Here is a 16,466-nt window from a genome sequence, read left to right as displayed (position 1 = left end):
GACCTGGTTTATCTTTACACAAAGTTAAGTGAGAGATGAGCTTGTTGTATAGTTTACTTCTAACTAGTTTATATTCTACATTAATATATAAAGGTAAAAACAATTTCCAAAGAGGCGCTTACATTTGGTAACCCTAAGATTGCAAAAAGACTCATTGTATTTCCTAGATAGTATTTTCAGAAGAAAAACCGCAAATTTAGAAATATTGGTGTAAAAGGGTTTATCAATAGCTTACTTTACTACGCGGGTTGGCTGTTGTAGTTAATTGAGATCTCTCTTGCCTTGCAGGCAATTGTAGTCTATATATTACAGAGTACTGTTGTCTTTACACTTTGAATTTAAGAGGCTCAAACAGAGCTAGTAAAGTTCAAAAGGAATAATTTAAACCCAATCAAAAAAACTACGTAAATGATATGCCCAAGCCAGGCTAGTTACTATTTAATTTATTGAATCATCAAATATCTAACGTAAAATATGTTTATACACATTGCGCACGACGTTAAATATACATTATTCACGCTATTGATTAAAACTTTCACGTATTTCATGCGTTTCAAAGAAAATTCCATGTTACACAAAGAGGAAACAAGATAAAGTGACCAAGCCGACTCGGTTTAAATCGATGAAGACAAATTGCTTTATTTACCGGAAAGAATTAGTGAGGAATGATTCTTGGAAAATCTCATTTTATTCAATTACTGCATTTAAGTAGAGTCATCGCGGACATCTTTAACGCCATTTAGTCGTAAGATTCGTAATTATTCTTTTTAAAGTCTGGAAGCTTTCATTACATTTTAATTTTGTTCGTGTTTACACAAAGATTTATCTTTGCACAGACAAAAAATGATTCTATAGTATGTATTTAAACTAACACCAAATTTTACTTTCATAGATAATACAGTTTTCACTTTATTTATGAATACAAGAAATAAAAAACTAATTTTTCATAAATACGTAGCAAATAATAAAATAGAATAGAAGAATATAATTAACAGAACATATTTTGTATGGCAATAAATAAGGAACAACGTTGAATCTCTTTAAGGTAATTTATAATGCAATCAATAAGATAATACCAAGCTATGAATACTGTAGTGAATACATTGTTCTACTCTATTAGATAAGTACAACAATAATTGTTAACCTACACCAGATGTCAGTAATAAAGCATTATTTCAATTTCAGCTTTAAAAACACTCACAGCTGATGTATATTTTATCAGCTTTCATACAACAGCATTCATAGAAGAAGAATACTAGAAGTTTCAAGTTTGAATGTACTTATGTATAAGAAACAAGAGAAATTGATGTAAACTGAATATAACTAACAAAATAATATACTATTAATAGTTATCATAAATTACAATAATACTTTTACTAAGAGTAAATATCAGTATCAACAAAAATATAAATTAATTAGTGGATAACCTAGTTTGGTTACTGTTTGTTCAAAATGCGTAAATGTTCTGCCAACAAAATCATGGAACAAAAATGACCATGTATATATACATAAATACGATAAACTAAGCCTACTACGATCAAAGAGTACCTACTTAGGAGTTTTGTATTTCATGTTGATGGAGTAAAAATATAAACATCAGGTTATACGTAGCTCTTTAATAAATCTTATTAAATATTACATTCAATTTATTTTCTGCGCATCAACCTGTTTTTGACATAATGTACAAACAAAACTAAAAGATATACTCATAAATACACAAAATCATAAGGTCTTTATTTAAAAGAATTTTCAAATAACAAATTATATATACTATAAGTTGCAGCCTGGACTGTGATTTAAACAAGAAATAGGCCTATTTTTTATCGAGATCCATTAGAGTATCCCTGAAAACTTCGGATACATCGATCTAACATGTTTTTACAAGGAAAGTGTATTTACGAGTACATCAGACATCGAATAATTTTTAAAAACTCATGTCTGATTTAGGAAGTAAAATTATGTTGTAAATAAGGTTTGAGCCATTTTATTACTTTGTAAAATGCTAAGGTGACTAAATGTTATATTCTATTTAACATATTTATTATAAAAATATGACCTCTGAGTTTTAATAAATGGACACGTAGCATTAGAATTAAAAAAATATTTTTGAACGAATTGCTTTATATTATTGTTATTGAAATTTGTCGTAAGAGTAAGATAAATTTTTATAAGAAAAAAAAGTTATCAATATTATGAATATAATCAAACTTAAATGATCTCTTAATGTCAATCCTTGATATTTGTTTCCTGGGCAGACTGCTAGTGATCATTTACAGATAAAAATTATTCATGACTTATTTCGTAAAGGCTGTTTTTATTTTACACATAATACCATATCATTGAGATTTAAAATACTCATAAGACTAACTTCACTATAAATATAATTCATATAAATAATCCTAATAGATAAAACATTAGATATTCTTACAAATATAAATAAAGTAACGCAAATAAATGGCTATTCGGTGTACGTTATGCACATTTCCATATGAAACTGACAGTAGATAACAAATCAGTGAATCTGAATCGGGATGTGTCTCATATCTACATTACGATGTAGGATAAATATTATCAAATTTTTAGTTATAGTTTTACTAATTGAGATCTGAAACAACATTACATGTTTTTATGTGTGTAAAGTGTGTGAGAATAAAAGTATCCATTAAGGTTTTCTGTAAAATGTATGCGAGGTTGGAAACAATGAACCAAATAAAAATATATAATTTTTAAAATCGTTTAAAAATTATTGCTTAAACATAGCAGTGTTTTGAGTGTCTATTAAGATCAATACACGCTTCCAATTTAAATTTGTTCGTTTGTGTCATTTAATTTACGTTTCTGTTAGTTAAAATATGTCGCCAAAATAATCATTAGCAGATTAAAACTATCTTTTATGATTTTGCTAGCAACCATAGCTACCATTTCAAAAAATCATAATATTTTAACGATTTTGTTTTAAATTTTGTCTTTTTGTGAAATGTTCTGATGTTAGTTATTTTAAGACAAAACTAAAACATTAAAGAATTATCAACTTAATTCTTTAATGTAGTGATATAGTGATGTTAACCATCATCTAATTCGATGTTACGTATAAAATTGAAACTGTACGCAAAATGTATGCTAATAGTTGTTTTATTACTGGAGATACCATCCTATCAAACAGACCAAAAGAGAATTTTCCAGCGCCTAAAATTTAAATTATTAGAATTCTTTAACGCTACAACTATACAATTAATTATGCTTGATTCCAAAAAGTCTGTTGCTCAATAATTATTGACAATTTTACAATGCAAGTGTATTTGCTCATTTCTTTAAATAAAAAAAACTTTTTGAACAAGAAGAAACAAGTCTAATGTCAGTTCTACCGGTTTATTAAGATTTTTAATACTGCTTTATGACTTGACCTAGCACATATGAAAATATCTATATTATTTAAAAAGTTACTGTATTTGTCTTTGAATGAAACAAGGAAAGGCAGAGATTGTTTACACTATCAAGATGGTAGGGAGCAAGGAAAGGGAGTGTTTAAGTAGGGGCTGTTTTCACCCTCGTGGCTTCCTTGTCTTTTCATCCCTTAACTAAGTGTAAATTGAAGAGCGAACCCCCAAACACCGGGGTAAGCCACACACGTGTGTTTCCGGTTAATCATTACGACAAAGTTTATATTCGTCGTTTTTAAAACTATTTTTTGTATTTAGAAGTTAAATAAAGATACTTCTATATCTCAATTGTTATTTCTTAATATGGTTATGTTAAATTGAGGACATTGAAAACTTTAAACATCTAAAACTCATTGCTAATACAAAACAAATAGCCTTAAATTTGGAATGTAATTAACATGGTTTAATACCTTAGTATATTATGTATATGTAATTAAATACATGCTACATGTATGTTCGCACGAGTATTTTTTTTAAACAGGGATGGTAAAGGCATATTTTTTTAAATTACAATAAAAAACTTCAAATATAATTGATTGTTACTGGAAGATATTCCTATCTCTAGATGCCTTTAGATTAAAATGGATTTGATAGTGTTTTGGGAGCTTAAGGTTGTAGAGAGAGCTTTTTAAGAGCTCGTGAGATAATTCAAAGTTCTCTCAACTCACCTTAATATCTTATTGAATAGCCTAACCAATCAATTATAAATTAATAAATTTATGCCAGTTTGAATAACACGTGAAGTCTTTAATTTTTCAGTTAACGCATCTACGATGTAATCAACTCTGAGGCTCTATATAGCATAGTAGTAGTAGGCATGTTTAAGGTAAATAAAATATTGGCTGTTTATAGTTAAAATATTTACGTTGAACGAATTGCTATTGGCTATATTTAGGGCTTTGCACGTATAGGCCTACAATCAATATGGTTCGTATGATAGATTTTTCTGATGCCAAAGCTGATATTTATTTTTGTAAGATATTCAATAAAAAATTAATAAGGTACATATTTATAGCCATTGTAGTATACTTCGTGTTAAATATTTGTTGTACCGTGAATTATTTAGATTTTATTCGAATTAATAAAATATACTTGTCCATACGAACAAAACAGGAAACCGTAAAGATTTACGAAAGATTTATATAACGGACTTAAAATCTTACCGTTATTTACTTTCATTATATATTACATAAATATTTATGCAGCCCTGTTAGTTATTATTGGTTTGTATTATTTTTGTTCTAGGTTCTTGAAACTAAATTCTTAGCAAAATAATAATCTAATGGGCACGCGAAACAATTTTTTCTCTTATGAACTTTGTAGCGAGCTCATCGGGGAATACCTCCCGCGCCTTGACTTTTGTAATATAAATTAGCCCTTCTATTTTTATGCTCTATACTTTTAGTCTTCATTTTCCCTTTTGGGGAATTAGTACAACGTAGAGCCAAGATGCTGCCGCTGCCAGGGGTCGGAATCAACGCGAAGTAGATTCAATTTTAAAATATTTTTAAATAATACGTTTCGCACGAAATTTGCAAAGAACAATCAAACTATGCCCTCTCGTAGATAAAATTTTAGTTCATTACTATTCTATTTTGACGGCAACGTTGTAAGACTTTATTTTATTTTGACCTCTATAGGTGGTGCATTTAGGTTTTACTTGCTAAAATAGATTTCGTTACTGCGATCTCAGAGTGCTTCACCCCTTGTATTTCGTACATTTGGTTTAAAATTCATAATGAAAGTAAGATAGAAACTTTTACCTGATATCTTCATTAAAATAACACCTATCAAAAGCGGAATTCATAATATTTTTAAAATGTAATACGAACTATTTGTTATTATTACGAATTAAAGTACTTTTTAGTATATTATTAATATAATTCAAATTTTTACCTTGTATAATACCTTTTTTAAATATATTACCTTTAACAAGATTTTAAATTTAAAACATATGTTTACTGTAATGATATTTTGAGACTATTATTATTTGAGAATATACGAGTAGACGTAGTACAAGATATAGGTTTGTTTTACCGTATATTCTTTGTATCGTTTTATAGAGCAGTGGGTATAAGCACGCGTTGTCAGAGGTAATGTAATATATCAAGGTTACTAAACAGCAGTACGTCTACTTCCTGCGGGATGAGTTAGTGTTTCTGATAAAATGAATAGCCGCCTATACGCTTTTTCTACTGCAATATTTTGAGGCAGGGATTCATAATTGTTATTTCCAATGAAATATTTATTAGATAATTTTCCTATCTTACTCCAAAACCATTGGGGAAATAAAATATTTATAAAAAAAATAACGTCATCGAATATGACTTTATTACTATTATACTATTATACTATTATACTAAGGCTTTTAAATAAATATTACTACATATTTGAAATAGTCGCCTAAAATACTTTTATTACTTACTTGAGTGATTAAAAAGTATCAATTGTAAGTAGTATTTGAGAAACTGTTATTGAGGACAATAACTTGATGTACTGCAAATATTGAAATTCTGCTTGTATATTACTTTATCCTTACGATACCTCAGGAACGGATAGGCTTAGAGAAAGGACACTTTGCAGGAAATGGTTTTTTCGGAAGTAGCAACATGGACTTCGATGGTGTACGTATTCGTCTATGGGATTTAGCCGAATGATAGCGTACTTTGACAATTTCAGTATGTCTTGAAATATAAAACTATAATTTCTACCAGCATTACGTCTATCTGTTAATTATTAGACTGTATATTCTTTTTACCAGAATATGTCAAGAAGTAACAGAGGTATAGACATGAAATTAAAAATCCATCTTCTCATATGCAGTGGAAAAATATAGTTCAATGATAGTACGCCTTCTCAGAGGATATCCCTCTTACCGTTAAGGATACAACCAATGCTTTTGAACACCGTAGTCCAGAGCAACATGAACGTTGCTGAAATGATATATTGCTTATAGTTTTTGGCAGTAATTATATAAAGGGAGCTTACAAATAGAAAGAATAAAGTCCTACTAAAATGATGTTCAGATAACGCCTACGACCTGAAAACTTATCGTAATCAGGACACGCATTTAATCTTTTTACAAAGTTATTGTACTTTTAATTTCTGTATTTAAAATATATTCATACACTAATATAAAGAATATTTTAATTTCGAAATAAAAGTGTACATTTAGTTTACAAGATATATGTATATTTACAATTTGATTTAAATACAACATATTCCTAAAACTACTGTTACTTTTAAAACTGAACTGGTGATAGTGCAAAACTATTTATTGAATAATCATTTTAAGTGTACTAAATAATGAATGTATATGTAATAAATGCATTAATGGTATCAATAAAAACTGATTTATTACATTAGTCATGTTGTTTAACCGGTAATAGGTTAAAATTGTTTTCTTCGTTTGCAAGTAGCAGCACATAGCTATAATTATTGCTAATTGCGGTAAAGTCGGAAATTAAACAAGTCTCGGGGTAAGAGGCCGAGTGGCCTTCTTGTCTGGAATTACTGGCTGTCTTCGGTCACTAACCAGTGTCTGCGGTTTGTACTATGTTGTAAACAGACATTAGTCGTTGACATTCGGCTCACTTTCCCCAGGAAATATTCAATGCTACGTAAATTATTATACTTCTCATATCTATATTCGAGAGAATCAAATACTCTTATTAACAAGCAAATATTGTATATCAATTATAATTTATTAAATAATTACGTTTCTACTAATAGAACGCTATACTCATTCAAATCTCGTCGAGTGATGAATTTCAACCTTTATGTATGTAACCTATGTTTAAGTAGAGATAAATCCAATATTTCAATATTTTATCCACAAACATATATTTTAGACCAAAACCACCAAATAAATATCTTCTTCATAACGCTCGTAAAAAGCGATTGCCTGTTCCCTTTCTTGGAATTTTTTGATATATTCTGTAAAATATAGTATATTCAATATTTATATGGTTTTTATTAGGAGTACTTTAGTATACATATTCTGTGTACTTTAGTAGCGTAAAAATGTATAGCTTGTTTTAAGCAGGAACTAATTGGTCATTTTCTCACAAAAAATAGTAAAATTTATAATTTACACCAGGCAAATATGTCATATATTATTCTATAATTATTATAATAGTTTCTTTACAAAACTGTATTAAATGAGTTTTGTCGTCATGAGGCGTTTGTGGAATGAAAAATTCTAATAAAAGTTTAAAATTAAAGTTTACTCTTAAGGCACCACGTTTAAAATTCATGTAACCATAACATCTAGGCAGTATATTTGAACTCATTTTTTACAATAAATTAACCTATTTAACACTTTATACAACACAATGCAGGTTTCTAAACAAAATATACGTAATAAACAACCACGAAAATAAAAGTTCATATTGCTAAAGGACAGTATAAATCACTTGCTAGCAGCGGTAATCTTGAAATGAGAGATTAGTATTGACTACACCAAAAGTATTTTAACGATCAAGAGAGAGTGTGTGTGAGAGAGAAACTAATATTTTTAAGTATTATAAAAATATTACAGACATTATGAGATTCATACCGATAATACATCCCATTAGCGGCCCATTATACTTATATAACTAAACTGATTCTACCCTTTCACTACTAGGGGCAATTACAGGTTTTTGCTTACCTGTAACATTAAACAAATTCTTGGAAAATTTCTGTTTAAAATGATTGCCACAATACAGATCTGGAATTAAACTTCTTCATAAGTTGTGTGTTAAAATAATACAGTTAATGCTAAAAATGTTATTTTTCCAGCATTTCTAAAATAATTTTTCATTGTAAGTTCAATGAATAGGAAACTTTTATATGTATTTATTCATTAATTAAAATTAGAAGTTTTAAATAGAAAATGAATAACGCATTCTAAGATCTAGTCTTAAATAGGCCATTTTTATGACTTTTAATGCAATAACCAACATTATATTATAAATATTATTGCTACATATTTTTACCAATTATTATAACATGAAATAAACTCACTTCATATTTAGTTGGTAAGCCACTGTATATATATTTTAATAAACAGTGATGCAATAGAATTTTTCAAGAGACAGCCTGATATGAATTTGAACAGGCTTTGTTGTGTGCACCCAGGTCTGGTCCTACAATAAGGCTCAAGCTTATGAAGCTTGAAGGGAGTAAACACGTCATAACACTTTTATTTTATCCCTTCACAACAGCTGTGTCCAATGAGTATATCAAACATTGCTTTTTAATTTAAAAACAATGTTGTTTAAAATAACTTTTGCTATCAGTACAAATTACTATCATACAGCGTATGTAAATGTAAAATTGCAACTAACTTCGAAAACAACCATTCTTAATAAAATCGAAGTAAACATACTTAAGATTATTCCAACATTTTGACCTCTGCCTTGATTCTGTCCTGCCAGCCCAGGATGTACTACATTCGTTAACTATAGAAAATTCAGTCCAAAACAAAATCAACAATTCAAATTAATTACATACTATTAATAAAGTAATGTTCGGTAAAAAAACTTACATCTTTTCCTGATTTAATATCTATAGAATTTACATTTACGACTTACAAAATTATTTTCTAGCTACATACTAGTCCTTAAAAATATAAATTACGATTAATAATTAGCCCTAATGCATTACAATTTTTTTAGTTTTCTAGTTTAGTAGGGGCACTTGGTCTTAGTAAGCTTAACATATTGCCTTATTCCATGCACATAAAAACTGCAGTAGAAAAACATTTTAAGCAAAAAAGTAGAAGAATTTACTAGAATAAAATTTATTCTAGTAAATTCTAGAATTTAATTTTTATTTAGATTTATATCTATATATAATCTTTATCTTGTTAAATATTCTTATTCAAAGATTATCTTATTATGTTTTAAAGACTACAGTATATAAACACAGCACCAATGAGTTATCAGCTGACAGTGAACGTAATAACCTTCTCAGAATATTTTATTACCTTCTCCAAAAAACTCAAGATATTAATAGGTATTGTGTTGTAACCTGCCCTCGGCAAATCATTACAATAAATTAAATTCCTATAAATATTGTTAGAATTAATGCATGATTATGCTAGCACATATTTGCTTAAATTGAACGCTGATGTTACAAAGTTATAATACTATTAAATATAATACAGTTTGATGTAATTTACTAAACTTATCTTAAATTAACTAAACAAATAAACATAAAAAGTTAGAAAGCGCCATTTAAAAACTAGTTACCTATAATGGTGTCATTAAACTGTTTGTAACAACACCAATTTATAAGAGCATTATACTACCATCATAATACATATAGACCTTGCATTGTTTGTGAGGATTACATTTGAAAACCGTATTAAATCCTTATTCAGAACGAAAGCCAACAAAAGCCGATTTTCTCGGACCAACCGCTATTGTGCTCTGGTAATAATGCCAGTGAATATTATTACTATAAATTAATGACACTGTATCGTAGTTGAAGTGGCAATTATTTTAGTAGTTATATTCAGCTACACTATGTTAAAATTGTTTTTACAAATATTAGTGCACAGCTAAATATTATACTTCACCTAATAAACACATATATTACAAGCTTTACTGTTATCCATTAAGTGTATATTAGGTGGTATTTACACTACAAGCACTTTTCATCCAATAACATGAGGGGTTGGGCAATAAATTTTATTTATTATGTGCGTCTACCTATGTCTCTGCCGGTCTGAACGATTCATTTAAAATGAAATGGTCTATGAGAACGATTGATATATATATATATATATATATATATATATATATATATATATATATATATATATATATATATATATATATATATATAGTTATTTCAACCAAATTTGAAATCTGCTTAAACTATAAAATTATTTATATTTGAGGTCATAATTAGATATAAATTATTCGCCTTCGTTAGGTTTCATACTGAAGTCATCCGATCAGCAGTTATCACATTCTAGGTGCAATAGTGGGTGTTTGCGTAGTGAGTTTTAGCTTTACTGAGATGCAAAGCAAAAGGTTTTTATAATCTTCTGGGAATTTTAAATATTATATATCCCTAAAGTACTATATTTTTATGTTAACTTTGTCTTTATAAGATATTCTGGACACCGACTACAATAAATATCTACGTATATTTTAATTTTTAAACATGAATTTATTTTTTTATTTTTATTATAACGCAATAAGACAATTTAGCAAAATGAAAGTTGCTTAAAGTATCTATATTGCAAATATACACTATTGTTTTCAATAAATAATATTAAGATTTGTAGGGTAAGAAATTAAAAAAAATTGTGAAATGATAACACATCGAAAGCTTTAAAGTTTTAGATAGTTCTGTGGTTAATTAATGCGTGATTTCATTCAAGAAGTTGCACAGAAGGTAACTTTTGCGACATGAAACTAAGGGCTCTTATTTAACTGTAGGGTGGAAGAGACTAATTGGAGGGCTGCCTTCGTGTCACAGAGATGCCTTCCACAGTGTACTACAAGACTATTGCTCTGTATAGTTAAACTGTGTTGGCATGGCAATTTTGTTTTCATATAAAAAAAATTATAATAATTCGTATATCAGAATTAAATTATTTTAATTAGGTAGGATATATGAAATGAATGAATGAAAAATTTCTTTATTGTTGTCAGTTGTACATTTTACATACAGTAGATCTTAAACTAAAATCAACAAATAAAGCCGAGGTAACAAAATACCTGTTTCGGGAATTACACTAGTACACATAAAGAAACAGCAACTCGAAAAAAAAGGACTGCCCTACCAGATCCTCGTAATGATACACTCTAAAACAACTATAACTAGATTAACTTCTAAAAAAAAGTAACATAAAACGGAAATATATATGTGACATGTTGATCAGATTTTCAAGTAAATTATAATATAAGGTTACAATTTAAAAGTGTAATGATCATACTATAGTGTTGTAAAACCTGTCTACATCTTTCTTCCAATAACAAAACATGTCGAAGCATTTTAACAAACTTATTTTTAATTTTACATTTTCTTAAATATTCTGGTAAACAATTAAAAAACTTTGGTCCTAAAAAAAGATAGAATTTTTTTAAACAAGGTTAGATGGGGTCTCGGAACTTGAACGATTTATTCTTCTCTGACTATAATGTGAATTTGCATTGTAAAAACTGCTGCTTTGATTATAAAATGATTTTTAATACTTTATAGATATACAGATTTTTTATCGGTAGCACATTTTAAATCTCTAAAAATTGGAGCTGTACTCTCCATTTTATTCTTAAATTTTATTATTCTTATGAAACGTTTTTGCAGAGTAACAATTGGTTTGAGGGTTGTAATATAAGTTCCTCCCCAAATTTCTAAACCGTATTCAATTTTAGAATTTATAAAGGAAAAATAACTTGTTTTAAGCAATCCTGTATAGCATAACGTTCTAAGAGAGTAAAAAAGTCTATCATACTTCAATAGTTTTGACTTAACTTCAGCTATAATGAGATTTCCAATTCAACTTTGAATCTACATTAATCCAAGATACTTAAATACTATCAACCTGTTCTAAGTGTGAACAATTACACACTATATTATTATTAGAATGACAACTCAAAACATGGTATTTTAAACAGGTGAAATAATAAAGGATACTTTTCTACATAAGTTAAATAATAAGTATTTGGTTTTTAGGTCTCATTACCATTGAAATTATTAGCCACCATCTTAAAGCATTTACATCATGTTGCATACTCAGTTGTACTTGTGCTAGTGAGTCTGCTTTATAAAATAAGCAGTATCATCCGCAAATGCTACAATCTTGCCCTTGAAATTACCATAGCACAAATTATTAATATAAATTAGAAAAAGAGGGCCAGACAAAACTGATCCTTGGGGTATCCCTATACCTAGTTTACCTACTTCACTGAAAGTTTTATTAGCTCTAGTTACTTGGGTTCTATCTGTCAAATAAGAACAAAACCATTGCAAAGCAATTCCCCTGATGCCTGCGTCATGCTTTCTATTTAAAAGTACTCGATGATCCACTGTTTCGAACGCCTTCATGACGTCGACAAATAGTCCAGCACACACTTTTCCTTCATTCCATGCCTGTGTAAGACCTGAGACATGAAGTCCAATAAGGCAGCACTTGTATTTAACTTACTTTGGAACCCATTACTGTTTTTTACTATAAAAACTATGTTTTTTGTAAGAAAAATTCACTAGCCTCACCTTAACAACTTTTTTCAAGTATTTTAGAAAATATTGAAAGCAACGCAATAGGTCGATAGTTGCCAGGATCTGATCTGTCATTTTTTTTTTTAAGAGTTGAGTGACTACCGCATGTTTTAAAATTTTTGGGACCTCTCCTGTCGACAAGCTAAGATTTATCAAATAAACTAGCACGTCTGTAATTGATTCGGGATATTTCTTTAATGATAACAGGTGTAATATTATCAAAACCAGGAGCTTTGTTATTTTTTAAAGATTTTATTATATTGCTTATTTCTTTGTTATTAGTCGGATACAAAAACATCGAGTCTTTTATTGCCACAGTATGGAAGATATTTTGGTGGACAACTATTCATACGAGTGGGATTGGTGTATTCTGCTTCTATTTTTGTCTCAGGTCTACTGCAATTGAACAAAAGAAATTATTTAAAATGTTGGACACCTCTTTTCGGGTTTTTGAAGTTGTAATATCATTGTGGTTTTTTCACCAGAATTACACCTGAGTTTTTTTAACTTTATCCCCTACTAATTCCTTTATAGTTTTCCACTGTTTTTTTGTATTGGTTTTATTTGACTCTATAACATGTGAATAATGCAATTGTTTAGTGCGCTTTATTTGGTTTTTTAAACTGTTGTTAATAATCCTGTACCTATTTCTTAAAATTCACATCAATAGGCCGCTTAACAACTTTTTTGTACAAATTATTTTTTTATTTAACGGCTTTTACAATACTTGCATTGACCCAGGGTTTTAAAAAATTTATTACTAACGTTTACACAATTCGTAGAGACTGAAACATAACTTTGAATTTTAATCAGGAACATTTCAAATGCATCGGATATTGAAGTACAGTTGTATATTTCCAACCAGTTTTCTTGGCTTACAACTAATTTAAGTGTATTTAAATTTACTGAAACATGTTCAAAACAGTTTTTTTGTTATACGTGATATACCAATTATTTTTAATATTTAAACCCAAAACTGTCATCCAATGATCGGTTATATTTATCTTCAAAACTTCTGCTGTGTACTTAACAGAGCTATCAAACTTACTTCTACAAAAAACATGGTCTATACAGGTTTCTGAATGATTATTTATCCTTGTGGGTTCATTGACAAGTGAGTTGAGTCCATGACTTGCCATCAAAATTAAATAGTCCTCTACACTTCTAATAGATGTATCCAACAAAATTAATATTTAAATCCCCTTTCACTATAAAATTTGCAGAGATTTTATACCGCTTAGTGTGTTTTGAAATTCCGTCATTAAACATATTGATTGAGAACGCCTGTAATCTGTAAACTGCTAAAAGATCAACAGCTATGCCCCGTTCAAGTTTGAAGTGAAGGTGTACGACATCTGCCGTCGCCATTGTTTGTTTTAACCTGACGTACACAATTCAATTGGTCGGATACAAACACCGCCACGCCGCCCCCCGTACGGTACTTATTATTACATTGAACATTTAAACAAGAAAGTAGGCAAATTGTACTGACCCACCTCACTGTCACTTATCCAAATTTCTGTTAGTACAATAATGTCAGGCTTTCTTTTCAAACTTTTCAAGAAACACTAAAAAATCGTCAAAATTAGACCTTAAACTACGGATGTTTTGATGTACTATTATTAAATCTGAACTATCAATAGTAGTAAACAAACTATTTTTAAAACTTGTTTCTTTTAAACTATTCATTTATGTGAACATGATGAACTGTTTGTACTGTTGTCCTGTGAGGAGTTAGTTTACCTGGAGTTGAGGCGAGCCTGTTGCTGCCGGCAGCTTCTCAGCTTCTCCACGTCGTTCCAGTTGCTCACTGCTGACACCTTGTCACCTTCTGATGGTCGGACCAGGATCTTGCCGTTCCGTATCCAGACGAACGTGAATCCTTTTTCTTTCTTGATCGATCGTACTTCGTTGAATATCCGCCGTCTTGTAAGGAGTAAGGCTCTCATTTATATAGATTGACACTTTGGATGGGCTTGGGAAACCAATGTCAGACGTATTCAGATTTCTCTTAACTCTCCTTTTTTGTAGAAAAACTCTTTCTTGACTGTTCTTCTTGTAAACTTCACTACGATGCCTCGGGGTCCTTTCGCCACTTTTCCCTCCAAGTCTGTGGCAGACATCCACCATCTCTTCCTTTACTTGTATGTTTAGACTGTTTCCGAATTGTTGAACTAGACTGGAAAACATTTTAATTTTATTTCTCAGGAACCCCATGGATTTTCTATTGAATTAAGTCTAGAGTATTGCTCAGCTTCGTCTTGACGGGCTTCCCGCTCAACAATTTTAATTTGCAGCCTTTTATGTTCGAAACAAAAGTTGTTCATACAAGTCTTTATAATTGTTCAAAGCCTCAGACTGTGAATCCACAGTTTTTCCTTAACTCAGAGATAGTTTGATGGCAGAGTTCGATGGATTTTTCCCAGTTCAAGTTCAAGTTTTTTAGTTTGATCTTTGTTTTCTTGTCTCATCTCGAGTAGTAGCTTCATGACGTCACTTATGTCTGGTGAACTCTTCTCCAGCTCGGATTCCACTTGCATACTTGTTCTACGAAGTTTACTGCATTGTTATACATCTCCACATTTGATTTTCCTTCTGAATAAAAATCAATATCATCCTTTGACATCCCTGCACAAGCTCCATGATATCTGTTTTTGAAATCAACGCATTGTACTTTCAGACTATTTGCCACAACTTTTTTAACGCAAACTCCACATTTATCCGACATGATAACTATTATTCGAAAAACAAAGCACTTAGACCTTTTACAACACCACAAAAAAACAGTAGTAACTCAGACAACAAGTAACATTAACAAACGTTAACCTGTACACACGCTTGTTAAAACATACCGCTCTGTGTTTCACTAGGTTACTTCAGATAAGGATCTGATAAGAGGCAGACCGTCCGTTCCCTTCGAGCTCTGACGCATAACTGAACCATAATCATATACTTTTCATGTGTTTCAACAAGTAACATTTATGATAAAAAAAAATTGTTCAATCAACTGATTTGATACTTAGTGATTTACTCGACTGTTATTTACTATGAGTTTTGTTCTAATGTCTAATTGTTTTCACCGTAACGGACATACCATAAAATGTATAACGTATTATTTATTAACTAAGTGATTTTCTGTAATACCAGTTTAAATTTAAAAAAAACTTAACATTTAAAAAGAGTGTAATAGAGTGTTAAGTTGAAAAAAGTTGTATTATTTTATCTTCCAAAGTTTAGAATTCATTTATCACTAGAGTGAAACAGTAAGCCATATTTTAAAATCTCGTTTTTCACTTTTGTGAAGGCCATTGTAGGAGGAATTTTCCAATAAGTAACACATCATAATATAATAATTTGTTAATTATTATCAGAGCTACTCGATCAATTGACTTGTGAGGATTGCTTATATTATCAAGATATAGTGCGGTGCATGTCATTGTTTGACGTCCGGTTTGCATAAAGGCATGTATTAACTTTTATTCAGATAAATAATTAATATAACTTTTACCACTGATTCCACGTTAAAATTACCCCGGGAAAACTTGTTAATGATATTAGTCTATTTGTGTATTTGTTCACTTGTTTACATCAAAGACACGTCTAAAAGTCCAGGAAGTGCAATCTAGAAACATCAAAAAGAAAGACTGTGTAAAGTGCCCAGACTATAATATTAGTATAGAATGTTACGCGAAAACCGCTAGGATGTTCGTAGGATACATCATTGACCGCTGGTCAGGTGTATGACGATCGTGAACTTAACTTGAATGTACAGGATGTATCAAAAATAATCAATAACTATTCTGT

The 16,466-nt window shown here is 29.7% G+C and overlaps 1 protein-coding gene across 1 annotated transcript in view; it reads right to left on the bottom strand.

Annotated features, from left to right (window-relative positions):
- Positions 1–14,611, bottom strand: part of LOC124366802 — a 43,239-nt gene extending 28,628 nt beyond the window's left edge. The window contains exon 1 of the mRNA XM_046823403.1: positions 14,406–14,611. Within this exon, the coding sequence (XP_046679359.1) occupies positions 14,406–14,611 (206 nt within the window). The remainder of the gene's footprint in view (positions 1–14,405) is intronic.
- Between the last annotated feature and the right edge of the window lie 1,855 nt (positions 14,612–16,466).

This window comes from Homalodisca vitripennis, chromosome 7 (assembly GCF_021130785.1).
Source record: "Homalodisca vitripennis isolate AUS2020 chromosome 7, UT_GWSS_2.1, whole genome shotgun sequence".
Classification (NCBI taxonomy): domain Eukaryota; kingdom Metazoa; phylum Arthropoda; class Insecta; order Hemiptera; family Cicadellidae; genus Homalodisca; species Homalodisca vitripennis.
The sequence above is the reverse complement of the archived record's forward strand: the minus strand, read 5'-3'. Positions and strand labels throughout refer to the sequence as shown.